Source organism: Sparus aurata, chromosome 4, assembly GCF_900880675.1.
Source record: "Sparus aurata chromosome 4, fSpaAur1.1, whole genome shotgun sequence".
NCBI classification, from domain to species: Eukaryota; Metazoa; Chordata; class Actinopteri; order Spariformes; family Sparidae; genus Sparus; species Sparus aurata.
This window is the reverse complement of record NC_044190.1, coordinates 23,805,037-23,832,714: the sequence shown is the minus strand read 5'-3', so window position 1 is coordinate 23,832,714 and position 27,678 is coordinate 23,805,037. Positions and strand designations below refer to the sequence as shown.

At 40.5% G+C, this 27,678-nt stretch overlaps 2 protein-coding genes across 4 annotated transcripts; one reads left to right on the top strand and one right to left on the bottom strand.

The window, feature by feature from the left end:
* Positions 1 to 136: 136 nt before the first annotated feature.
* On the bottom strand, positions 137 to 7,521 carry cyp2r1 (cytochrome P450, family 2, subfamily R, polypeptide 1). Of its 2 annotated transcripts, XM_030413800.1 has the most exons (6): positions 7,425 to 7,521; positions 4,118 to 4,306; positions 3,048 to 3,189; positions 2,329 to 2,961; positions 1,895 to 2,224; positions 137 to 1,163 (listed from the first exon to the last, which is right to left on the bottom strand). In XM_030413800.1, exons 1-6 carry the CDS (start codon positions 7,452 to 7,454, stop codon positions 946 to 948), a joined length of 1,542 nt encoding a protein of 513 aa, XP_030269660.1. In that variant the 5' UTR covers positions 7,455 to 7,521; the 3' UTR covers positions 137 to 945. The 2 variants fall into 2 exon arrangements, with proteins under 2 accessions (XP_030269660.1, XP_030269659.1); XM_030413799.1 differs by lacking the exon at positions 7,425 to 7,521 and having other exon boundaries at positions 4,118 to 4,908.
* A 5,044-nt stretch (positions 7,522 to 12,565) lies between these two features.
* Positions 12,566 to 16,580, top strand: calca (calcitonin/calcitonin-related polypeptide, alpha). 2 transcript variants are annotated; one of them, XM_030413732.1, is made up of 5 exons: positions 12,566 to 12,674; positions 13,091 to 13,182; positions 13,516 to 13,647; positions 14,963 to 15,144; positions 16,069 to 16,580. In XM_030413732.1, exons 2-4 carry the CDS (start codon positions 13,097 to 13,099, stop codon positions 15,123 to 15,125), a joined length of 381 nt encoding a protein of 126 aa, XP_030269592.1. In that variant the 5' UTR covers positions 12,566 to 12,674; positions 13,091 to 13,096; the 3' UTR covers positions 15,126 to 15,144; positions 16,069 to 16,580. The 2 variants fall into 2 exon arrangements, with proteins under 2 accessions (XP_030269592.1, XP_030269591.1); XM_030413731.1 differs by lacking the exons at positions 14,963 to 15,144; positions 16,069 to 16,580 and adding an exon at positions 14,250 to 14,688.
* The last annotated feature ends 11,098 nt before the right edge of the window (positions 16,581 to 27,678 follow it).

Here is a 27,678-nt window from a genome sequence, read left to right as displayed (position 1 = left end):
GCAAGTATTAAATGAGATTATTTTGGGCCTCAATATGGGGAAAACACACGAGTAATACGATTATATAAGATCTTGGTACATTTCAGAGTTAAGTTTTTAGTGGCTAAAAGACAACAGTGCAAGATTTCAATATCTTAAAACTTTTATGAATACACAAAAAAAAACCTCATACCACAATTATTGAAAAAAATAGACAAACATAGTTAACCTCGAACATAAATGCAGTACCACCTCAGTACTGATAAGCACCATTTAGCAGAAACCAGTGTTGCAAAGTCAGTTTCTAGAAATCCACCAGGATTGCAACTGAAGAGTCACATTTCCTAAAGTGCTCTATCCCTGGAGAAGAGGTCACAGTCAGTCCACACGATGGGAATCTTGGCCCGCGTCCAGCTCCAATACACAGAATTCAGAGCTTTCTCAGAAAGCCAGATTTTGCCGCACACGTACGATCCAGTGGTCTCATTTGTCTGGCCTGAAGCTGCCCCGAGAAGGTAGGGCTATGAACCATCATAGGTGTACTTACTATTAATCATTGACACATACCTAACCCATCATGTCCTGCACCAAGGTTCATAGACATTTCAATGTCTGGGCTCGAAGTAACTCTGAGCTACAGAGAACTGAATCAATAGCACACTTTTGTTCCCAGGATGTCCTTTCAGCGCAGACTTTCACCTGCTCTGCTGCTGAGAAGGATTGTGCAAACATGCATATAGCTAAGTAAAATCACTTGATAGTAACTGGAATCACATGTCCATATGTAAAGAGCTACATTTGCCACTGAGGGTCCTTTGGTAAAACTGTCATGCACCATAACTGGACAATACAAACCCAGTGTGATAAAAGTTTTATGCACCTGCCCTCATGCTGTTGCATTGCTGTGCAAAGTAGTAAAACTCTGGCTTGAAAGGTTGAACAAGCTGTCAATAAATGCTTGCTCGCCTAGTTGTGATAAGGAGTGTCTCCAGAGCTGGGGCTTCTCTGCTGCCTGCGGACTGCACAGATGGAGTAAGGTTTGGGCTGTAAGGTCATGCCCAGTTTGGGAGTGACAGTTGGAATGGTTCCAGGAGGGAATTGAAGGTGAAACCTCTGTAACAGAGTGGTGAAGAAGAGGAACATCTCCATCCTGGCCAGCTGTTCACCCAGACAGTGACGCCTCCCTGAGAAAAGAAGATTCTTTGATTTAGACTCACTTTACATACACACACAGCAGAAGCAACATCTGGATCATTTAGTCAAATCTTCATACAAATCTGAATACTAGCAAAAACACAGAAAGGGCTTTTCTTCATACTCCATACTACAGGAACTTATGTGATAATACGGCGACGCAGGAATAATTCTGGTTCCCTCATCTCATTATGGCCTGGCCAAAGAAAACAGTCTTTATCTATTCAATTATAAACACCTTTGTTTTGAATTGACTGGTTTGACCAATGTACTTCGATCAAAATTGAATATATAGAAAATTAAAAACAAAGGGACCTTTTATAACACATGTATATCTTCATATAGTACAGAGATGGATCTGGAGTTTGATTACAGCGTGTATATCTGATATATGCAGTTTTATTTTTCTATTTATGGGGAGAAGATGGGTCTTTGACAAATGAAAGGACAGAATGGAAGGTATATAAGAATTATCGCTGTTGATGCACAGTCCACAGTTTCTTGTCCATGCTTGGCAGCATCTGATTCTGGAGTCGACCAGAGGCATGCTGTAGATGCTCAACAGATCTAAGAGCCTTAAGTCATCAAATTAAATTCTCTGGATTTTTAAATGTGACTTATGGAAACAATTTGTGTCGAAAATGACTGGTGACTGTCTCTGTGACTACGGCCACGATATTTTGGATCTGGAGTTGCTTAAGAGAAACATAAAGAGACCAACCTAATGAGAACGGCAGGAAGGCCTCGCGCCTCACAAAGTTGCCGTTGCTGTCCAGGAACCTCTCCGGTAAGAAAACTCCTGGATCGTTCCAGTACTTCTCATCAAAGTGCACCGAGTAGAGGTTCGTGATCACCATGGTGCCTTTGGGAATTGTGTACCCGTTGACGTTCGCATCCTGGGAGGTGGCACGGAAAATTCCAAGCGGGACGATGTTGCAGAAGCGAAGGACCTCGTGCAGAACGGCCTCCACATACGGCATCCTCTGTTTGTCCTCCAAAGTGGGCGCTCTCCCGTTGGGCAGCACGCTGTCGATCTCCCTGTGCACCCTCTCTTTGCGAGGAAAAAAACAAGACACCATCAGGCTTTTATTCATTACATGACCATGACCGACAGATACTTATACATCAAATCAAGCCACATGTTCTATAACTGACCTTGTATGTTGGGGTAGAGGGCCATGTACAGCATGGTCCAGCGCAGGGTGTTAGTCGTGGTTTCTGTGCCAGCAATAATGAGCTCACCCACTGAATAGATGAGGTTCTCGTAGGAATAAGAGGAGCTGGGGTCTCCTGCGTTCTGCTCCAACTCATCCAAGTAGGCATCTACATAGTGGCGAGGTACGTGTGGCACCCTCCCCTGTGAAAAACCCTTTATGACCTCCAGCAAGAAGTCGTACACCTCGGCAGCGTTTCGGAACAGCTTCTGGTGTTTTCCGAAGGGGACGTACTCAATCCAAGGGAAGGCATTGTAGAGGAGAGCCCAGCCGCTCACCGCCAGCTCCACGTTCTCGCTGAATATCTCGATCATGTGCTGGAAGTTGCGGTCATCGTAAGTGAAGCGCTGTCCGAAGATGATCAGATTGGTGATGTTGGACACAGCGTTGGTCACCAGGTGTTTGGGGTTGAAGGGCCTTCCCTTGTGTTCGTCGATGGCGTCGACGAAGAACATGCACTCCTCTGAGATCTTCCTCTCGAACAGTCTCTGGCCACTGCCGAAGTAACGGAAAGAGTTGCTGGCCAGTTTGCGGTGTTCAATCCAGCCTCTGCCGTATTTACAGTTGAGAAGCCCTTTGGTTGTAGAACAGAAGACATTTATGGTTTCAACTCATACTGATGCATGTGAAACAATATGCACTGCAATATTATCATCTTACCGCCCATTTTGGTCATTTTCTTGAATAAGGGCAACGACGGACGATCAGCAAACACCTCGCTCTGATGGTAGAGGCATTCTCTGACGCAGTCATATCCATTTAACACCACAGTCAAGATGCCTCCCAGGTCTATACTGAAAATCTGAAAGGTACACATACCAACATAAGCGCTGCAATCCTTTTGTGGTCAGCACACATATTTATGCAACTGAATGCAAATGTCAAGGAGGGTGCCATTTGAGGCCTGCTGCAGAAGATACAGGATGAGTTAAACTTCCCTGATATCTGACAGACAGCCGGTGAATGACCCTTTCAGTGGTTATCTCTCCGTCTACAGAGATATGCAGAGCTGGACCTAAATGATGTTTAACTTTAAATGTAGAATGTTTCACCAAAAGGAAGTCTGTGTCCTCAACTTCATTAATTTTACATGTCAAAAAGTTTGTTTACAGATCTTGGGGAGGACGACTGAATGTATGAAAAAGTAGTATAAAGCCTATTGTGGCTCCAGAGGAAGCTGCATGTCATCTGATTGAGCGCTTCCAGTAATGTGACTGCATTGCGGGTTATTATGGACGCAGCAGAACCAGATGTATCACCTCTGTCATTCTGAGGATTCTTACCTCCTTGTCACTACCTGGCACCTACATTACCCAAGATGCAACGTAGCCAGTGACATCACTGGAGGCAATTCATCGGATTACATGCAGCTTGCTCTGGAGCCACAAAGGGCTTTTGTGCTATATTTTCACCTATGCAGCAGTGCTCCCCATGACCTGTAAACATACTTCAATGTGTAAAAAAAAATGTTGGAGTTACCCTTTAATTTTTGTCACTCATTCTCCAAAGCCACAGAGCGCCAAACGTCAGGGCGAGGCTCTTTTTTGTCCCCCCCTTAGTTTCATAACTCCTGCAGTGCGTGCGTGTGATGTCTGTGTGTGCATGAGTCACGCAAGTCTTAAACCTCTTGCACAGGGTCACGCACCGCGCCGTCTGCAGAAGAGCGCTCACTTAAAGACCGCCGCTGTCGCAGGCAGAACGCGCTGTGGGCTGAGAGTCCGAGTCATTACCTGTCCGTGAACCTCGCTCTGCTTCTTGAGGAAGACGTGCGGCTCGGTGGCCAGAGACAGGATGTTCCCTATCACAGGGATGGGAGATGGACCGGGAGGAAAGCCCGGGGGACGTCTCTGTTTGACGAGCTGACGGACCAGCAGGAAGGCGAGGAATGCGACAGCCATGCAGAGCACGCAGAGCAGAGCCTGTGCGCGGGACACCGGCACCAGAGACGGCGATTTAATTGAAACCATCTTTTTTTTTTTTTTTTCCTTCCCCCCCAAAAAAACAAAAAAGAGAAATCTCTCTTCCCTTTGCTAGACTCACTTCCGCTGACTTCGGGCTTCTCGGAGTAACTGAACACATATGTATAATCTTGCACGTTTTTCTATCCCCCCGCCTCTAAGGCTAAGATTGGCCAGAAAAAAAAAAAGTCAAGGTTAACTGCTGGTGAACTTTGCTCTGCCCCTGATCAATAACCCGGATCACTTTGGGGGGTTTGACGTGAAGTTGAGAGTTTCTTTTTCTTTTTTTTCTTTTTTTGGCTACAGAGGAGGAGGAGGAGGAGGAGGGGGGCAGCATGCCAGTGAACACACCCTCTGCAGCTCATCATAGGCCATTATTAAAGCTGTGAAGAATGCTGAGGAAAGTTACAAAATGCTTTTTTTTTTTTTTTTTTTTTTTTTTTTAGAAATGCTGTCTGACTCAACCAGACGTGCAGATCAGCGCCTGCACACACAGAGACTCACATCAGACATGTATGGAAGTAAAAGGAGCAACACCTCAGTTCAGAAACACTCTGCTACAAGTGCAGCTCATGCATTTAAAATTAAAATGTAGTAACAGAACAAAACTATTAAAGTGCCAAAAGTAAAAGTAATCATAATGCAGAGTGGAACATTTGAACATCATACATATTGCTACACTTTTTACTTATGTGGTGTTGTTATTTTTACTCTGTTTTTGTTGTTCTTGCTTATATATATATATTTCTTCTTCTTTTTTCCTACATATTTCTGGGGTTTTGAATGAGAGCAGCTGTAATGCAAGCAATTTTCCCTCGGGGATCAATAAAGTATCTCTCATTCTGATTCTGATTATTTGATTCTGATTCTGATGTTCATTCTAATGTTGAAAGATGGTACAGATGGTTTAACTACTCTATGCACTTTATCTGCTGGGCGTGAGAATCTCCCCTCAGACTGATACAAGTTTATGTTAATGTATAATATTACATCATCATTTTCTTTGTTGGGTATACTTTTGTATTATTTAACAAAGTCTGCAAAGAAACTAGTAACTAAAGTTGTCAAAAATAAATGGAGTAAAACAGACAACATTCGCCTCTGGAAGCAGAAGTGTAGAGGAGCAGAAAGTGTAAATATGCCAGTAAAGTAAAAGTTGTACTTCCGTAGAGTACGTGAGTAAATGTACTCGCTGCGAGTTCATAATCTGTCATATCACAGCGGGGTGGATTAAACCAGTGGGCACATGAGCCATTGTTTCAAGGAAACCAAACCAGACACAACTGCACACACAGTTTGGAAACATGTTTCCTGGTAGGATGGTACACAGAATCCGCTGCAGCGCACTGGAGTTCAAAAACAGGTTTTGTGAATTTTAAGTGAATTTTACTTGCTGCTGCTTCTTAGCACCTATTGAACAGTTTTAATGAATTGTCCTTGAAAATTCCCGGACTCCTCTGATTTCAGGAGAACGGACCGTGTTCATACTAAAACACAACTTTCCATAACCACTGTGTTGGTGACACTTCTCTGAGGCCTTATGTCTCCGCCACTGTTCAACACAAAGTGATGGCCTCGCTCACATGCGGTGAACATTTTTCAAATGAATGCTTGATGATGAATAAAAGAACATATCATTCATATGATGTAAGCAGTCAAGGCTTCTTGGTAATTTTTGACTGGATGAAATTAAAGGGAGGCGAGCTCTGTGCACCAGTGATCAGCAGTCAGTCTTTGTCACAGTTTAAAGTTTGACTAATTTCATGTTAATAGGTTCATATAGCCAAACAAGTTACATGCTGGGTCCAAAAGTTCAATTCATTCTTTGGGTAGCTGACGAAAAAGCTTATGGATTGGATCTTGGCACAGATTTCTTTTTGTTCAATATATGAATATGGTGTACTGCTGCAATTAAGCAGCTCAGGATCATGTATACAGGCCACTTGACCTAAATGTTCCAGTATATTGCATAAACTAAGTTTGATGTCAGTACTTCCTGGAAGCAGAGCTAGGCATTACGTCATCGGCTGAATGACATGTCCAGTGGCACGACACAACTCACATCTTAGACCACCGATGAGCTTCCAATGAAGGGTTGTGTGTGGTAATGACTTCTAGGAAGGTAAGCTGCGGTAGCTAATTAATTCCATTACAGAGTCATATGACCCCCTTTAGATGTAAGTGTAGTCGTCACAGTAACTGTTGCTTTGGCTGAACCTTTTCGGTTGACTTTTCGGTCTCTCAAAACTGGTGCGTTAGATAATATTCTGACACTGGAGTTTACATGCCGTTTATATTGCAGTGTAACGACCTTACTCAAGAGAAGTATATATATGGGAATCCGTGCCAGGGCTGGACTGGGACAGAAATTGGCCCTGGCATTTATTGGCCCCCTGCAATCGGGGCCAGAGGGCCGGTCTGGGCCATGACACTGTTGAATCTCCCTTGGATATGCTTACTATACAATTCCCTCAAACCAGAGCGTGCACCCATCTACTGCATCTACCACCGGAACATGCATGCTCTAAATGCCCCCCCCCCCCCCCCGCAGAAAGCAGTTTGTTGACAAGTTGTGAACAATAATGTTAATGCATATTAACATAAATAAGGAATTTTCAAAAAGAGATATAACACTGAGCTCTGGCTCTGCTGCTTGACAATTAGCAATCACAATATCACACAACTGGCTACACAGTGTAAACAGAGAGCTTCAAGGCTGTGGCTGCAAACACAGAATGTTAACTTTTATATTATGAACATACACACTGCATCAACATTTCAGAATCAAAAATGTAGTCAGTAGTCAGTGTGTGTTGGTGTAAATCTGGACACTAGATAATCATCGTCTTGTTTTGGGCTGTAGTTTCGTTCATGCACGCGCATGTAAACAATTCAGCCTGCGTGCACGCGAAACAGCTCTCGAGCAGCGCAGCGCCTTATTAGACAAAAAACAAGCTGAATGTTTCTCTCTGTCTTCTTCTAGCGGAGCAGCACAGCGAGCGGAGGGCGGTCGGATTATAAGAGATGACCTCTAACGCATCAGCTCATCAAGCATGAGGAGGGGAGAACGCATTTTTACCTGATTGCCGTCCCAGCTTTTCTTTTCCATGTTTTTTTTTTCTTTCTTTTCGCGAGCAGAAGCAAGTTAGCTACATCCTCTCACTTAAGGTGTTAACATTGACACCCGCTTCGGCATCAGGGGGGAGGCGGGGCCTTTGCGTAATCTGCGGGGCCCTACGCAATTTGCGTAGGGAGAGAGAAAGAGAGAGAGAGAGAGAGAGAGAGAGAGAGAGAGAGAGAGAGAGAGAGAGCGGCTCAGGGGAAACGTGATTCGGCCAGCGCTAGTGGACCAGCGTCCCATTCCATGTGAACAAACTTAGATGGTGTGGAAATGTATATTATGAGATGTTACATGGCCATCTTTGTTTTGTCTTTTAAACCCACAGAGGCTTGGTGCGGAAAAAATAAATAAACAGATCAATCAGTCAATCAGTCAATCAGCCGATCGGGTAGCTTGTGGAGAAACACATTTTTTAAATCAATCCCACACTGACCACAATCTAAAAAGAAAACAACAACAAAAAAAGACAGAAAGTGATGCATCAAATGCATAACAGAGAAAAAAAGACTTTTTTTGGTGACTGAAAATTGAAGGTTTTTTTGTGCTCCCCTGTCTTGTTTTAAGCAAATAAACTTTGCCCCAGTCAGCTGCTGTCGGTTCCTTCACCTCCACATGTCAAAGAAAGGTCCTACTCTTTATCTGGAGGTCAAAGGTTAAGGCAGGCACCACATTCCAAACTTGCATAGTTGTTGGAGATTTTTCAAACTTGTTAGCTAAAACCTGAACACATCCAGACGGTGCAGGAGTGTGTGTGTGTGTGTGTGTGTGTGTGTGTAAGTGTAAGTGTGTGTTCCAGAAATGGGCATTGATTATAACACCCTTAAAAGACATTGCTTGTTTTCAAGACAAATAAATCCGACAAACCAGATCATCTCATTTATTGTGTTTCAATCAATTTGCATCTTTGTTATACCATACTCTCCGCTTTCCTCATGTGATCAGTCCATCGTGACGGGCTCCTCGTTAGACATGAGGTTGTTTATCCAGCTGTTCCTTCCTGCTGAGGCAGCTGGTAAACGTTTTTTTTTTTTGGCCTCTGCAGACCTCTCCCAGTCATTCAGATTAGTTAGGGCTACCTAATGAGGAGATTCTTTGCAAATTACTTCTTTGCTTCCTGCCAGTTCCCTGGACTCAAAAGCTATTCTGGAAGCATTAAACACATCTGTCAGATTTAATCAAATAAACATGTTCTCACTATTGCGTTATCTTGTTAGTGGTCAGATTAATCGAAACACCAGTGACAAGTTTGCCCAGGTTGTTAACGGCAGCCATGTTTAGTGACTGTTTCGTTTCGTTTGTATTGTAAGTTATTCCAAAAATGACTGACGTAATCAAGGCTGCTGTTGTGAGACAGTGTAAAGAAGAGTTTAAAGAATGTTGAATGATGTAATGTAGCTGGTGTAAAAAATGTATGTTTGACCCAACCATCCGATCTATATGGCAATTTTTCTGTGGAAGGCGGCCTGTGAAGTTCAATCTAATCATCTGTAGATTTCTTCTCAGCCCTCGAAAGAGTTGCATATTCCCCACTGTGGTTCTAGAGGGAGCTTTCCAAAGAGTGAAAAGTGAAAGCGATGATGTTGACGTGGAGAGGAGCCGCTACTTCACGTCAAAAGGCGCCAGTTGAGGTGGTTCAGGCATTTGATCAAGACGCCTCCTGGCCACCTTTTCTTGAAAGGTTTTCTGGGCATGGCCAACACCCCGGAGCGATTATATAACTGGTTTTGAAAAGAGTTGCTTGAGAAGGGACATCTTGAATACCCTGGTTGACCTACTGCCACACTGCCGTGACGTGGCATAGATTAAACCCATGCCTGGCACCCAGACTGGAATCTGCCAGTCTAATCCATCAAATTACCAGCAAAGTATAGCTATTTCATCAGTTTAATGCAAAAAATATATCCAAATCTATATTTTGCCCCACAACATTTCGCACAATGGCCCAACACTACTGAGGTATCAAAATAATACACCATATTAATGATTTGGAATAACCTCTGACAAATCATACAATATACTGTCATCGCTCAGCTGTATCCTGGGGTCATTTTGTACCTGTTCTGTTTTGTATTTGATGCAGTTCGTGTACGTTTGATAGAACAGCATGAGCCGTTACATTGCAGGGTCATTTGTGGAGAGTTCTTCCTGTTCTGTTATACAGTGGGGCCTGTGTGTCATGTTGGATTGGGTGGGTCCCCTGACTACTTCAGTTTTACTGTTGAATTATTAACCATCTGGATGACTGGAATTATCAAGTGCATGGGGAGAATCTAATTACTGACCTTCCCTGGTAATACTAATGCTGTCCAGAACCTCTTTTCCCCAACAGACTAATGACTGTGGGGGGATGTCAGGAGGTCGGCTAATCCCTCTGCAACTACTGGCCAGGTGTTCAAATGTTAGGTAGGGTTTTGAATGTTTGGCTAGCTCTTCTAATGGAGAGCTGCAGGTGTACTTCCCTTTTGCTAATGGATACTTCACTTCATGTTTATTATTCCATGAGCCTTGATGGTGGTATTATGTTCTAATGAAGGCAGAAACTTGTAAACTGTTTTCAGGCACTCACCGTCTATTGTATCTCCACCATGTTGTTTGTTATCATCATGTATTGCCAATTGCATTGTATTTTTTTTCTTTTATTAATCCTCCTGTTCTCTCATTCTTTGACCATTACCGGGAAAAGATTCAAAAGGTCACGTAGTGAAGAACACTTTTAACGGTTGCTTAATTTTCCCACTTACTATCTTGTTCTTTAAAGACTACACTGCATTAGTCATCCCCAAAACTGTTACGAGCATGCACATTTCTATGATATAGCACATCTTTATACTGTACATACCTTCCAGCAAACCTATTGCATGGTTTTTAACTTGAATATGTTTTGGAGGGGGTTTGATGGTGAACTTTAAAGAGAGGATTCAGATGACCTGTGACGACAAAAACCTGGGTTGAATTTGAACCTGGGATTTTGTAGGCGCCCTCTCTTGCCAGCTAAAAAACAAGGAAGTAGTCTTTGACTGACTCTTGATCGGATAGTATTTGGAAAGTTACGTCCAAAAATGGTCTAACTGACAGTCAGGGGATTTCATGTCAAACACTAACAATAGTGCTGGTGGCATTGGCATTTCTGATTTAGTGGCTCCAAATGAATCTACTTGGGCCGGGGTGAGCTGAGTGGTCACGCTGAGGCATTCGAGTGGATCAGGTAGCTCGGTGCTATTTTGGTGCTAGGTTTTGCTCGGAACTGCACTTCTCTCTCAGCTTGCTTTGAACGCATCTTTTTCTCAAACACGGTTGTCAACTTCATAAAAAAAAAAAGAGGTTTCACAAGAAAAGAGACCTTTATCTCTTAAATCAAATTCTCTGAGTTCGTCTCTTAAAAAAGATCACAGACATATTACGTATTTAAGGTGGAACCCTAACCCTCTTTTTCAACTCGTCCTTTTTACAATCAACACAAGCCAAGAGGTTCATCGCAAAAATGTCCACAACATTCACATGGAGACTTTAATGGTGCTGCACTGTGGGTTCATCTCAGCTGATCATCAACTCTTGCTGCCGTTTCGAATAAAGACAGGCGCCGATGTGAGAGAGCCTTGAAAGAAATTCTCTTTGGGGGGGGTTCGGCAAGAAGTCGTAGCCAAGAACGACATATTCACACTGACTCAGCTGATGAGCACAGCAGTGAGCATAACGCTGCCCTCTCTGTCATGAAGGCTCTCCTGTGTTGTAATTAATTTTCCTGGCCAATTCATGCCTAACATTAGGGGACGTGAACAGTGCGAGCTAATTGCATTCTTGACAATACACTTTTCCCCTTGGAATGTAATTTCTCCGCCTCAACTGATGTCCCTGTTCAGAGCAGGCAATGGGGAAACGAGGCCTCAGAGTCAAAACAGTGTGTGGGGAACTTACTTTTAAACTAAATAGTGTGTCAGTCATCAGGAAAGAGACATCCCTCTTATGTGTTTCTGCCCCCTAAAATTTTTTATATTGAGATCAAGACAAATAACATGAGTTGATGTGTGTGTACGGTTGGAATCTCTCTTTTGTCCTGCACGAGCATTTTCTGACATCCCGTGGAGACTAATTCAGTGCCTCTGGTGTAGAGCCTGCAGGTCCGCTCCATAGTACTAAAGAGCTCATCCACGCTAATGAGTTTCCTTGTGACGCAAAAAATAACTGGGAGGCAGGATGCGTTGTGATACATCATTCAATATTGTTACATAAGGGGGAATTAGAAGATGGCCTGAGACCAACAGCTCAGTAATTAGCTCGGAGTGACTGGGCGGACACCGCTGAATTCTGAGGGAGAGCCCACTGTGACACTGTTCCCCAATGTGGAAAAGGAATTTCTTTATCAAACTGTGTGTAAAATATAGAAACTGTACAGATATAGAACTTGTTGTTGCAGAGGTATAGGAAGTTGAAATGTATCTGTCAATGTTGAACTTTGTTATTTGCTTAAAAGGTGCTGTGACTGCCACAACTTCTTCTTTAAGTTTGACACATTGCTTACTGGTCAGATAGGACTCACTTGAATGTCCACTATCTTTGTAAATGTGATGATATCTTGCAGTGCTCCCAATATCTTTGTCCTCTCAAATGCGAAATTACGTACAATACACATGTCCACCGTAAAGATGAAGAGGCAGCGCATGTAAAAATGTTACTGACATATTTTGACAACAGGACCACTGATGACCCATGTTAAAATTCTCTGACAGTCATCATTTTACACATGCACTATCAAGAAATGTACAGTAGGTGGGTCCACATGCACATACCATTATAGTACCATTGCCATTAGTTCTCAAGAGCACGAGACACCAACTTCCATGGTATTCTTCTTTCTCATTATCTTAAAGTCGCACTCATTCTGCCTTAAGAATGACCAACTAATTCAAATAACTGGCAGCTTTTTGTGAATTAAACACATTTGTAACTGCACACTGATGTCATTTGTACACAAGCTATTTGATTGGCTTGCCGTTTGTGACGTTAGACTTCTGATTGGCTGGCATTTTGAGGTAAAACGCTCGACTGGCCAATAGACTATCATCAAGCGCTCACTCCATTGATAAAAAAAAACAAAAAAAACCCTGTAGTGCACATATATAAAGCCCTGTGCAGTGGGGAGTGTTTGGCAGATTCACAAGTGAGTGTATCCCTGAATTCGTCATCACCAGAAGATCTATCATCTTAACGGTGAGTAACGATAAAATACTGACTCTGAAGTTGATGTTGCAAATTGTGCCGTCACTGTTGTCAGATATCAGATATGATGCTGTAGTTTTTTGGAGAAGACGAGGACTGCCTGTTCTGGTGGACACTAGTTGCTTAAAGTCTGCTGACGTTATACTCTCCATGGAAGGCTGCAGCTAATTCTGCTAATGGACACAGCTGCTGTGTCAGTACATCACCAATAACTCTGCTATCTGCCTCTGCAACTCCAGCAGGGGGGGAGCAAGACTGAGACAGAGGGAGTGGATACATAGAGCCGTGAATGCATGCAGTAGACCGGAAATCCTTAACAAAAACATGTTGATGGCATAAAATGCTGTGGACACACAAAATTTCCTCGCAACATTTTTTATCACCTTGTTGTGTCTTTTTTTCCACAGGGAACCATGATAATGCTGAAACTCTGGACTCTCCTTTTTGCCTATGCGCTGATCATTTGTCAGATGTACATCTCGCAGGCAGCTCCATCCAGGTGAGAGTCAAAAATAGGAAACATGCCGCATTTAACCCGTCTGACAAAGTGATTGTGACTGACATTTTCTGCTGAATCGATTTCCCTGTTTTTGGTAACTAGTCAAATACATTTGATTTTAAATCTATAAACTTAATTTCCACAAGGACGGTTATGCATGCTAAGACCCTCATCACCAGTCTTAATATATAAAATGCTATTAAACTTTTCTGTTAGCCTTCAAGAGGAACAAGTACATCAAACTGTGCCAAGTTTGCTTTGTGTTCCTCACAAGTTACACAGTTCTTAATCAATGTTGTGGCGGAATCAGTACGATTGAACGTTTATTTTCAGAAACAGTAAGGAGCCCTTGTCAGATGGAATCACACTATCCGGCGATGATGCGCAAAAGTTACTCAGAGCGATCAAGGACTTCATGCAGATACCTTCAGATGAGCAAGACCACCAGACAGCTGATGGAAGCAGGTAGGGATTTTAAGATAATAATCATTCTAAAGTTTAATTAACACGTAGGGTGTGTTATCTATCTATCTATCTATCTATCTATCTATCTATCTATCTATCTGTTGGTCTACTCAGTATAATATCACTCGAGCAATATATAACACACTTTTATCAAAAAGCCCCACAGCTCCAACTTCGATTATTTGTTGAGGTACATAGTGAAGTTAGTGTGAATCTCCTCTCTGTCATAATCCCTAAATGCATGGACTGCAGTTATTCCTCCATCGATCCATCCACTCATTCATTCATTCATTCATTCATTCATTCATTCATTCAGTATTAAATGATGTGCCTTGGTCAGAACACTGAAGAGAGCATGATATTAAAGATGTGCATGCAAGAAAAAAGGTGCCAAACAGCCAACTGAACAACAGCATGACAACTCAACTACAATATTTTAATCATGTGCCTGTTGGATCTGTCAGCATGTTCATTCAACACAGCCTTGTCTGTCATAGCATGACATTTTTAGAAGAGGAAAACAAACATCATGCATGTCGTTTTAAATGATTATCTGCATGCTGTAAGCCTGTTTTCTGCACGTTTGTCTCTGTCTCCAACAGCTTGGACAGACCCGTGTCTAAGCGCTGCACCGGCTTGAGCACGTGTGTGCTCGGCAAACTCTCCCAGGACATTCACAAACTGCAGACCTATCCCCGCACCGACGTGGGAGCAGGGACGCCTGGCAGGAAGCGAAGTCTATCCGAGCAATTTGACAGCTATGGCAACTCATACAACTGAGACTCTGTTTTTTTTATTAAGATCACCTAGTCGTCTGTCTAACTTTAATGTTTGCTTGTTCATCCAACTCCATCCATTCACAAGACTGCTGATGCATGTGGATCCTGGTAGTGTGACTAACTTTGAAGACACATCCCTGCTTTAACTTCCACTGGCCAACATTAGATTAATGACAGAGACGTGATAACTTGGATCAGATGCAAATATTGTGTTACTGAGACAGTTCTCTATATTACAATAAAATATAAGAACAACTCCAAACCTTTCTACTGTTAAATTCTCATTTCATGGTAATTATGTTTCCAGTATAATGTATTTATCTTTTACATGGGAGCTGAAATGAAAACATACTTTACTCACTGAATTAAAAAACTTAAGGAGAAAAGGGTAAGCATGATTGTCTATGATGCACACAATTATTGGTATATTTCCTTCTCCTTATTTCAGTTGTGTTAAACAATATTGTTCAAAGTCTGTCTTGTTGATCATGACCATCATAATAAACTGTGTTCACTGTCCTTTCCATTCTTAAAAGTAATGCAACAGCACAGAAGCGGGCATGCAACACAGCTACCTGTGTAACCCATCGCTTGGCTGATTTCCTGAGTCGGTCAGGAGGATTGGGACACAGCAACTACGTTCCCACCAACGTGGGCGCCCAGGCATTTGGCAGGCGGAAGAGGCGTGGCCCTGTGTGAGCGCGAGAGCAGATACAAGGCAAGCCGGCACTCCGTACTGTCACATCAGTGTTATTTCTGGGCTCACTGAAGCGTTTAATATAGATAAAGTCACGACTAGTAGAAAGACTTCTTGCTTAAATTCTTTTAAACAGAAAATGCACTTGCTGTACTTGAATTATTTGACGTTACAAAAGCCCAAGGTAGTCTTTTACACTTTTATATATCCATCAAGGGAACTCTCTGAATATACTATCATCAATTGTGTCAACAACAGTATGGCCACATGTGGAAACTAATACCAGTGAACTGTCAATCGACTGAATATCAACTAAAGCATCATGTATGTGTTGTTGCATTTCAGTGGTTCAGGTTTGTACCATCATGTATAATTCCTGTTTGGTATGGGTTATTTACCATGGGTAAGCATGGTTGTCTAGGGTCATATACCACATGCTAATTAAACCCACTTGGCCTACTTTGAGGAAAAGTTAGCATTGGCACAATTAACTGTGAGTCATTTTTCGAGAGCGCATCTGTGCGCATAACTTCTAGAATTATGTTCTACTCGGGTGGTTTAGCAATTCTACAAAGGTGTTTGTCCAGGTGTTTGACTGTCCAGTCAAAGCCACTAACCTCCAAAATGTCAACTTTTCATGAGCTAAAAAAAAAACTGCCATGTGTTCAGCTTTGTGGCAATGCATTTTTCCATATGCTTCATTTTCTTTGTAAATGGTTTGGCTGACAAAATAGGACAATTGTCTCAACTAATGAAGGAACGCTCCCTCCTTCAGTCTTATCAAAACATTCAAAAACACCAAATTTGGAGATGGATTCATGGTTTTGACTGGACAGCATTATGTATCTCCATAGTCAATGTACGACTGAAAGCCATGAGCCCCACACAAATATTTTCTAAATCTGAATCTTTTCAGTTTTTCCTCTCCTCTCTCTGATTTTCTAGGACCACGTGCCTGCTTTGAGTGGCAAAACTGCATCATCATCTGCCTACAAACACTTTGGAAATGTGAGAGCGTATATTCTTCACAGACATCGACTGATCTCTTGCTTTCAGACAACCGCCAGAGAGTTGTCAATATTCATTGTAAGTCCGTGCTTAAAAACAGAGAAATAACTAGCATTGGTGTCGTCATCATCATCGTGGAAATATAGCCGAGAAGATCATTTCTTTTTGTGGAGAGCTGTGAGAATGGATTTTCTCTGCACTGACCTGCGCCTCAACTGCACTCTTAACCCGTGTCTGCAGTACGTGGTGTCGAACCGAAAGTACATCTGCACCACCAACTAAACCTCCAGCAGCTGGCTGTCTTGTGCCTTTATGTAAAACACCTCATTACATTTCACTGTGGTGCACAATGCAAGTGTTGAAAAACGTAATCATGATTCTAAATATTGTAATAATTGTGAATTGAAAGCAGGAATAAATTGTATTTTAGCTACATTTGGCTTTCATAACTTACCGTATTTTTGCGTGATTGTGTGGTGAGCTCTCCTCTGGAACTGTCAGTTCATTTGCACATGATGGGGTGTGAAAAACAAGATATACTCAGAAAATGAAACCGTGTGTTGGGTGAGATTTACTGTACTTTTCAGTTTTCATGGAAATTGAAAGAGGGCACAATACATTCACTACACACATAACTGGACCGTATTCAAGCTGAAGAAAACAGAATTAATAAGACACTGTTATAAGTTGGAAACTCTTGTTATAAGCGTGTCACTGACATTTGGCCTCATTTACCTTATACCTTTCTGTACCTGGCTCATTGTGCCCTCCTCTGGTCGCTATGAGTTACTGCTTTGTTGCTGGGTATGCGTATAGCTTCTCCTGCAGCCTCTCATGATTAGTCGGCAGTTTACTTTCTGGTGCAATTGTTCTTGAAAAGTTCCATAGCACACTAAACAATACTGGTGTATGATTAGGTGATCTCTTAGCAGATTAAAAAAAAAATCTCAAACCACTTAATAAGTAGGAAAGCATTTTTTACTGTTTATCCTTGTCTATAGAAACCACACAAATGTAAGTTCACCACCAAACAACAAATGAAATCACTAACTGTTAACCGCCAAACAAAAATCAATCCCACTGACAAGAAAGTGCTTTTAATTGTCTATCAAATTCTCCTACAAGGTAAATGTAGTATGTTATTTTACAGATATATACTATACATGTACTATGTTTTATGACCCTACTTGAATGTATTTAGCCTATTAACCAAACTGAATGACTGACAAATTATTTACTCTTTTTATAATAATAATTCATCAACAAATAGCCAACAATAAGCTGACCCCAAGAGATGATAGCGCAAATTCCCTGATGGTCCACCATATTATTGTTGCACTCCTATAACCTCGTTAGACTTTATGCTCAGGACTGAGGTTTGAATTCTCTAAGTGGCTGAGGAGAGAAAAGTGAGATGGACATCACATTAAAACTAGTCTGTTTTTTTTTTTTTTTTTTTTTTTTTTTTTTTTACTTTTCCAGTTTTTAAAAGCCAGGCAGCTGCTACATGTTTTATTGATTATAAAAGAAGGCTACTTTTTTATTTCATTCATTTTCACAAACACAGGGAGGATTCAAGTCACCTGCCTAGTTCTGTTTTGCTACTGTTTCACAGAGGGCCAACACAGTGGAGAATTTTTTCACCTCACAAGTAAAATAGATTTAAACTTTTGCCCCAAAACATGGCATTATTGTTTTAAAAAAGGGCCAAGTACATAGGTAAAATAAATAGCCCATTGCAGAGTAGCTACATGTGAAAATAATAATAATTAATGATCCTTATAGGCTAATTTAGACGGTTTAGGCTATGTTTTGTGGTTCCAGACAGATTTTTTTAATTTATGAAGGGAGGGGGGCAAGAATGGCTCTTCTGATAGTGACGGTTGCTGATCCCTGGCATAGGTGAAGTTATCCATCCACTGATAAGTGACTGACAAGTGGTTGGCAATTCATCAACTATATTGTTTGTTTTTATGTTGACAATTTAAAGTTGTATTTGAAACAGAAGTTATGTGCCAACAGCATTTTGTCGGTGGTTGACCCTACAGTGTTTGTGTAGCCATTCAAAATGTTAATAATAACAACAACAATAATAATAATAATAATAGTAATAATAATACACTTTATTTATATAGCACCTTTAAAAACAGAGTGTACGAAGTGCTTTGACAAAAAAGCAAAAGCAGGATACTTATGAAGACAATATCACAGAAATAAACAGTCATCAGTGAAGCCAAGCATAAGGAAGCTGAGTCTATGGTGAGTTAAAACGTAAAAAAACAACGTAAAAACAAAAAAAAAAAGATGATATGAGCCATTACAAGTAAAAGAAATAGAAGTCACCGGAAAAGAAAGAAAGAGGAAGAGTAATGCAAAAATAGAGATAAATAAAAGAATAAAATCAATAAAGGACGATTCAAAATCAAAGGAATTAAGAGAGCAATAAAATGAATAAGATAGACCCTATAAGATAGAAATATGAAAAATCTGTTTAAAGGGTGACTTAAAGCAAGTCTATAAAATTGGGTTTAAAGAAGTGATTTAAAAGCAGTTTTCAATTTCAGTCACTACATTTGGTTAAAATGTTCCCATACTGAAGCACACTATTCTTTTCATTTTGTAGCCTATACCAAGCTGCTTGATAATGATAGCATCAACCAAATGTGTAAGAAATACAAAGTGTATATAAAAGGATAAAAAAAGGGAAAGGATTTTGCCTAAAAAAACAAACAACATTACTTTAAAACAGATATATCAAGTTGAAATTAATTACAAAAATATTCCTGGAAATGTTTTGCCGATTAGACTCTTTTCACATTGCACCTTTGTAGAATGAAGTAGAACCGTGTCTTGTCCGTAGTGGTGCTGGTCGCAGGGGGGGAACAGGACGTGGAGACATGCATGACTGTCAGCATGGTAGACAGAAGGGTCAGATATGGTCATATACAAGATCTGTGAATATCGAAGAAACATTTGCAAAAGATCTTAAGCCCCATGAACACTGGACAGTATCCAGAGAATCAGATCAGGGTATCGTCCGCATGTCAGACGTGTTCACAAATGTTGGAAATACTATGTGTGGTTTTAGGTGAGGGGCGGCGCCCTGGTAGGAGGGAACACACTGCTACAATGATATCAATCATACATGTATTCGCTCATATCTGCAATATCAACGAGAAGGAGAGAAGAGTATGAAGCAGCTATGCTCTGCAGGAGGATCTCACAGTGGAAAGAAAAACCTGCTGCATTTTGGATCCGTGTCCAGCAGCAGGGAGAGACAGAGCGGGGACGTATTCTGTTTTGCAGAACTATGACAGTTAGCAATCTAAGGCCACCTTTGCATCTCCTGGTGTACATTTGAGTATGTCTTACAGCTCAATAAACCAGCAGTACCACAGGAGAATACACGTCCCTGACACTCCCACTTGCTCACTTTGGACAATTGTCTGCTCTACTCACACATGTGGCTCACGGACTTAGGACCAGTGGGCTGTCCACTGTCAATTGTTTGTTTTTATTTTGTATATCTGCCCTTATTGGACAAAACAGCACAGACAAATATACTGTATGTACACAGCAGGCCACCATGGATGAGCTACTTAGATGTTTGCCTTTAGCAGCCAGTGGGCAGCAGTCCCATTGTGTGTTTGGCTAAGGGAGCTAACAGCTACAGAGCTAGTAAAACTACAAGCTGCACAGACAACAGGACGGGAGAAATGTGTCCAAAGGAACATGAGGCCACATGAATTTGTGACACAACATGTTTTGGGACGGCGTACATTCACCTCAGGACTGTCAAAAATGATTTTTTGGGACAGTTCGGAGACAATGGTGAAAATAGTGAGTCTGAAGCCGTGCCATGTAACAACCACAGTTGTTATTGAAATGCATACCTTTAAAAGAAACCAGGAAAAACTGGTTTGTTGGTTCACCATTTGAAGTGTTTAACTTACAACACAATTTGATCAGTTTCTGGACATCTCTTAATTGTAAAATCAATCAAATAAGTTCAAAGTTTTGGTCTGTCTTCACAACATCTGGTCCTTCACTTCTGCAATCATTCTGTTACAGCAACAGTTTGTCTGACCTTTGTCTGCAGAACAGAGGATTTCCCCAGGAAGCATTTGTTAGAGGCCTAACAGCCCCCGTGAGTATTGTCATTATTTCTCTAGAGTTTCTGTGTAACAGACCATGAGCTTCATGGCTGCTCGTCTTCACTAATTAACATTCTTATTTTACCAGTTGTTGGATTCCTCTATTTACGTCTCTTCAGGAAGAATATGCTTCTGTAAAACTTGGAATATCAGTAACAAAAACACAGTGTTGTATTAATTGTTGCACTCTAATGTGCACAGTACTCTCCCTCTCTGAACATCGAGTAGTTGGATTGGATGTTGACCAAAATAAAGAGATAGGTGGATTGATAGTTGGGACACCTGAATATAAATGCAACTTGTTCGGAGTTGTGTCTTGTAAACTCAGAAGTATTGATGTCCGTTAAGGTGTCGACTGATTTAGGATGTTTCACAATGACCCTTGGGCACTTTCAATTTCACATTTGTATACAGTTTGACTCTTTGGAAAAGGGCAGGCACTTTGGAAGAGTGCTACCACCTACAGAGCCAGTTGGTAAATCCAATCCTTACTGAAGTCAGTCGAGAGATGACTGAAAAAAATATCCAGAAAAAGAGACAGTCCTTGCTCTTCTTTCAATAAACTATACCCCTCAGTTATTATTTAACTGATGCTTTAGCAGCATCTATGCTAACTTCTTTAGGAACTGTTCAACATTGTTGTTTTCAAAAAAACAGTCACTTCTCTCGCCAATCTTTGAATCTACACCACGCCTGTAGCTGCCAGTAGCTCCTCATGAGATGTTGATTGGTCTGAAACACCATGTTTCAGCCACATGTACTTGAAGCCTGGCAAGATGATTTTGGGAGATCAAATGATCATACGATCTTGTGAATCCAGCTGCCTCGCAAGGCAGTTAATTTGACTGTAAATTTAAGCATTTAGTTGAAAGCCATCCCGCTGGTTCAGTGCGCAGACACACATCGTGTTCATGCAGGATCCTTGATATGAAGCAGCTTTCAGACCGTCGTTGCACATCATGACACAGATTTTCAGACCTTTATCAGCTCTGATTTGTCTAAAAAAGAAACAGGCAATTAACAACAAAAACGAGTAATCCCTGTTGTCTTGCTTTGTGATTGCCGGTGCTAGATAATAACGTTTTTGTAATACGCAGTTTCAGGAGGATCTAGCTAAATTCTGAAAAACAGGGTTGCATTTGTCTGTGGTGATTTAAACATTTTCCAAAGAAGGGTGTGTTTAAAATCTGCAACTCTCCCCTGAGTGCTGACCGATTAGACAATCTCTGATTAGACAAAGGAGAATGGAGCAACTTTTGGATGTGAGCAGCCATGTGCACACTACCAAACAGAGCTAATGAAGGAGATGAGGGCTGGTGTTGGAGTTAGTTCAGAGCCTCAGAGGAGATGTTTGAGATGGCAGATCTCTTGAGTGTCTGGGGACGAGCATCCGTCACTTTCGCCGCATCACCATCTGGATGTCAAACTGTGAGTCTGTTAGAGTGGCAGCATCTTACTTTTCTTGTTCAAGCACAGGATCACAGACTTTTGTGTGTGCCAGCTGGTTGTTTGGTACAGAACTTCTCTGTAGAAATAGGACAATAGAAGTTATTCACACATACGTTCCATATGGAAAACTCAGATGTAGAAGTTGCTTTTCTACAGCATTGATATTAAATTGTGAATCTTGCAATTTCACCCTCAAGCTTTCATAAGTCTGACACAGAGGAAAAAAAAAAAAAAAGGACTTTAGGGCTGTACAATGTGGCCTTAAAATATACAATACTTGACTCAATTAGGGCAGCAACTAATGATTATTTTCATTGTCAATTAATCTGATGATTATCATCTCGATTAATTTATCTTTACAATGTAAAAAAAGGTGAACAAAGCCCATCAGTTTCCCAAAGCCCAATACGACATCCTTGAAAGTCACACACATCTTTTTGACCAGTTACCTCTATATTGATACTGTGACAATATTGATAGGAATGACTATTAGTACTCACAAAAGATGACAAGATTTTTGATAAATAATAATCAGCGATGTAACGACTAAATCGGTAAAGGGAAGTATCAGAACAGGTAGAACAGTCTGGTAACTTCAGGAAATTATATCGCTTTACATCAACACCATTGCCATAACACTATATAACGATATCCAAAATGTCATACACCACACAGTAATAATGATTATATAATATTGATACATTCCCCGGGTTTAGGATGACTAACATCACCGCCTGGAGTCTATTGAAAAGGCTTCTCCCTGTAGCCCTGGAAGCAGAGCTAAAATGGGTTTCATCAGAGTATCTGCCCTCTTCTTCCAGCCTGTAGGTGACTTGTTGTACTTTCTTTCCCTTTTTTCATTGAATTTTCACTGAAAGCTGTGCTCTTTACAACAATGACTTCCTGAAACTTCCTGTTTCATACCCTGTCACCAACAGTTACTCCGTGGAGCTATACACTACAACCTTGCTCTTGTCTGATTGTCACTAAGTAGGTCCACTAGAGGAGTTTGGGGTTAAGTGCCTTGTTCAAGGGCACCTCAGTGGTAATTATGAGAAAGTCAGATGAGGTAAGTGGAAGTCAGCTCTACTCTTTCAATTCCTTCACCCTGATTTATTCTGCCAGGCCGGGGATCAAACCAGACACCTTCAGCTTCCATGGTCTCATAAAGCATTTAACAGAAAAAATTACACAACACTTAACACAGTTATGGACTCCCTCATCGTGGCTTACAGTCCCTCAAATTTTAAAAAGGGCAATAACTGAATCCATATAGATTGAAATGCACCTTATCAGAACCCACAATGTTTTTTAAATTTCATTTTTGCACTGCAGTGCCACCATGTGGCCGAATATGTGTGGTGTGGTGTGGTGATGTGTGGAGCATGTAAGGAGGTGGGATGCTTCTTCTGCATGTAAATGGGGGATTCTAAGTGTTAATGTGCATCAATATTGACATTGATCTATGTTTAGGGATGTTGAGCTGCCATTGCTGTGGACTTCATATATTGTAATACATGGTCAAATATCTTGTCAAATATCTTGTGAAGGTTTCTAGTTGCGTTCACACAGAACAATACTGATCCAATCAAGGTGTTTTTTTTTTATGTGACCTGCTGAATATCAGACTCACCGCTGCGACCATTAAAATGTTGTTTGGTTGCACTTGAAAGATAGTTGGGTCTATGTGTGTTGCTCCATGGAGCCTTGATACATGTGTATCTATAGCACTGAACATATGGGCAGCTGTGGCTCAGGGGTAGAGCCCGAGTCTTGTTATCGGAAGGTCGCCCGTTCAATTCCCCTAGTCTGCATGTTGAAGTGTCCTTGAGCAAGATACTGAACCCCAAACTGCTCCTGATATGCTGGTCGGCACCTTGCATGGCAGCCACCGCAATCAGTGTATGAATGTATGTATGAATTACTGCTAAATGTCCTAAATGTAAAAATGTTGAATAGTGAAATTTCTTCCAAACTGTAGTCTTCGACTGCATCAGTGTGGTTATAATAAGATAAAGTAGAATATATTAATCCACTGACCGTTATCCACTCCAATACCAACCTGATTTGAATTGACTTCCTTCAGCTTAACCAGTTCATCTTTTCATATTCAGTGTATCAATGACGTGCTGAATTAGAGTGTTGATATTGTCAGTCAGGCTGTCTATGCTAATGTGGTCTCAACATTTGCCATACACACATGCACACCAATAAGTATCTCTAGTTCTAAAAAACACATTCTGCCAGCTTGAAGAGCCTTTTCAATAATACAACGCATTCATATTATATTCATAATGTGCTCCGGTGAACACTGCAGCCCAGTCTGCTGGGTTTCATTTAATGTAATTTCAGGGCCTGATTTGGCTTCCTACATGTCAGTGGTAATGAAACCTTTGTATTTGATCTAGAGACCCTCCAGTTGGATTTTCCCAAAGACTTTCAAGACTTCTACTTTTTGAAAAGCATTAAATTAATACAGAAGAACAACCCAATCAGGGCTCCATGCTTACATTTTTTCAGAGCCACAGTTATTTCCTTTTTTTCAAAGAGATAACATTAACCATGTACAGTATGTATAAATTGAAGGGGCAGACAGACCTAACATGGAGATTACTTAAGCATTTTGAAGCACAAGATGTACTTGGGACATACTAAAGAACTGGGATTCATCGTGCTTTATGAATCCACCCAATTTCCAACAGCATGGCATCCACCTGTTATTATTCCGCTTGACAAAACAATAATTTCAGCATTTGAATCCTTATGCTGTCAGAATTATTTTAAATCTTTTAGTGAGCATATGAATGTTTAGTGTTCAACTTTTGGCAATTTTTAAAAGTAGAAATAACAAAAAAAATCAATAGATCCAGTAAAAAAAATGAAGCATGAGATGACAGGAACAGTTCTGAGTTTCATATATATATTATTTTTAATAATATATATATATATACACACATATATATATATATATATATATATATATATATATATATATATATATATATATATATATATATATATATATGTATGTATAAAATCTAAAGCGTGAGTTTCCTATAAGAGCTGAGAGAAATGCTTCTTCTAGCTCATACTGAACAATTTTTGGCTTAGTACAGTGTCTGGCTGATGCAGCAGGAAATGCATGTGATATATGTCTGTTATGTAAGTTTATGCTTGTCGACAGGTGTTTTTAATAACCTATCACTATTATTTACTTCTAGGCACCACTCATCCAGTGGTTATTATGTATCCAATCCACTAACTGCTCTATTGATTTATAAAAAGTAGTGAAAGTGTAATGTCTTTTCAGATACTGAAGAGGGCAGCAAAGACCCACACAACTTCACTGCTCAGTTAACGAATTTTCTGTTGACGTAAATAAAAAAACACTCTTTGCTGTTTTCTGTTCTTCTGCGCTATGGTAAACATGCTGAACACTAATTGGCAGTATGGTGTTTCATCCCAAACTGTCATTGTAAAATAGTTTTTTTGTGACTTTAGAACTGGTCATTGTCTGTGTCTGTCAATATCTTCATGTGCTGTGGAATGCTTACTTTCACCCGGGTTATGAGTATTGTTACCCACTCAATCTTAGTTTTATCACATTAATTGTTTTGTCAGCTATATCAGAATAATGTGAAGAAGTCAATTCCCTGTACTTTGTAATACTTAACGCATTGTGGCAATGCTATTGATCACTGAGTTAAGAAAATAAATACATCTGTACATCTTTGATTGCTGTCATACTCATGATACTTGAGAGTAAGAGGCACCTCACTTGTAACAAGTGAGGGGCCTCCAATCGCAAAGTCACGAAGGCCCCTTCGGTCATTTTCAAAAAACGCCAGTGCACCACTGGGGCTTATTTACCGTGTGGAATACATATTTCTAAAGACAACATTAAACAGACTTTGCAAAGCCTGCGTTGTGCTCTGTCAAAGATTCAGCTCCTTGCGCTCCCTTTCTCGCTCTCTCTCTCTCGTTCTCTCTGAAGGCCTCCTTTGTAGGCATAGGAATGCCCCCTGTGTGTACTCTGAAATGTAAAGCAGGCCTTCTATTCACATATGCACGCTGCCACCGCCGATCTGTTTAATTGTAAATGACAGAGGGATTTATAAAATACTATGTTTGATAAAGACGCCTATCTGATATTCTCTTAAAGGAGACACACACACAACATGCAGTCTTAATTGTTAGACTTCTCATTAGGGCGGCGTCAGGGGACCGGGCTGGATAATGAAATAGACGTAATGCTGTGGCATTCATCTCGTCTCGCACGTCTTGTGATCATACATGCATGTATATGGGAGCTGTGGTTGTAATGCTACAGTACGACTGGCTATTTTGCTCACAGTTGGTGTTAATGTATCAACCTTTTATACAAACCAAGTTGTGTGGAGAGTTTTAGTGGCTGTCGAACATTTTGAAGAGGCAAACCCTTTGGAAAGATGTGAAAAAAAAGTGTGATTTAAAAAATGTATCCACCTTTAAACAGTTTGATGAATTATTATGCCGTTAACAGTAAGTTTTATTCATGAACATGAGCCAGCATTTTGTGACTTGCTATTATTGATTTCATAGTTTTATCAAACTTCTTTCCCTTCTTCTTTTTAATGTGGTTTATCACAATTCTTCCTATTTGTGTGTTACAAATAACATTTTAAAATCAGAGTACAAAAATGAACTAATGGTAGCAATGTAGTTTGCACGTAAACCTCTCTTTAAGTTCCTCTTGGCTATAGGAGTATAGACAGAAGTCTAAAGTGTAAAATGTTAATGACAGGTAAATTCCTCTCCTATGGAGAAGTGACACTGTTATCATAATGATACCTTAGGGCTGGGTGGGATGGCCTTTAAATAATATCACAATATTTTCAGGTTATATTGCGATATATACTATTTATACCTCGATATTTTGAAAACTTCTCAAAAGTGCTTCACAAATCAAATCAATTATTACAATATTTTTGACCAAATAGTAGAGCCTATTTGCTCAAATTATTGTGATATTTGATGTGGTGGTTTACATTTAATATCAATATTGCAACAATATTGCAGGAATTACCACTGGTTCTTTCACAAAATACTAACACAATGAGATTTCTGATTAAGATTGTAATGTTGATATAATGATTAAGCGGGTAAGGCAAGAATTAGAACAGCAGTCTGGTAAGTTCAGAAAATTGCATCATGTTACTGTAATGCAGCCTGTAAAACCATGAAAAGACAACACTTCTGCCATATCACACTATAACGATATCCAAACTGTAGGACTACAACTATGATACCTGTTGACGAGTTTAACACCTCAGTTGTCATCCAGTTCCAAACCTGCCATTAAGCTTTAAGTTTTACTCTCACACACATGAATGCCAAATTGACAGGCAAGATAGGAAGTAAAGGTGAACCAATTACAAAATTACAATGTAGCTTAAAAAATAATTGATTAGTTGTCAACTATTTAACAAATCACCAACCCTTTTGATTTTCAATGAATCATTTCTGTCATTTCTGGTGTTTTTGCTCCTCTATGACGGTAAACTGAATATCATTGTGTTGTGGACGCAACAAGACATTGGGGGTTGTTATCTTGGGCTCTGGTGACCACTGACTGACATTTTATAGACCAAATAATTGACAGATTAATCAACAATGAGATTAATAGTTTCCCCTAAACAAAACAAAAGCATGACCTTGTTTTTAAAGCCTTGATGATACAACTCCCAAATTCTGTGCGTCCAAGCCAGCAGCTGCAGTTCAGATCATATTATGTAGCTGTGTGCTGAAACCTAATGGTCGCCCTACACAGAGAATTCTTTCTTTTGCAACTATTGTACAGACAGGACACCATCACACGTCCCACCTTTGCCCTCATATCACACAGCACACACCACGGATAGATGCTCACATGCTGCTCATATTGTCTCCCAGCCACACTTTTAAC

What these genes read in the sequence shown, in the direction of transcription:
- cyp2r1 (XM_030413799.1), bottom strand. Translation starts at nt 4,354, where the DNA reads ATGGTTTCAATTAAATCGCCGTCTCTGGTGCCGGTGTCCCGCGCACAG. An exon ending in GAAAATGACCAAAATGGGCG is followed by an intron (nt 2,962 to 3,047) that starts GTAAGATGATAA and finishes CTACAACCAAAG; the next exon opens with GGCTTCTCAACTGTAAATAC. An exon ending in CTTCCTGCCGTTCTCATTAG is followed by an intron (nt 1,164 to 1,894) that starts GTTGGTCTCTTT and finishes TTCTTTTCTCAG; the next exon opens with GGAGGCGTCACTGTCTGGGT.
- calca (XM_030413731.1), top strand. Translation starts at nt 13,097, where the DNA reads ATGATAATGCTGAAACTCTGGACTCTCCTTTTTGCCTATGCGCTGATC. An exon ending in TCGCAGGCAGCTCCATCCAG is followed by an intron (nt 13,183 to 13,515) that starts GTGAGAGTCAAA and finishes GTTTATTTTCAG; the next exon opens with AAACAGTAAGGAGCCCTTGT. An exon ending in CAGACAGCTGATGGAAGCAG is followed by an intron (nt 13,648 to 14,249) that starts GTAGGGATTTTA and finishes TGTCTCCAACAG; the next exon opens with CTTGGACAGACCCGTGTCTA.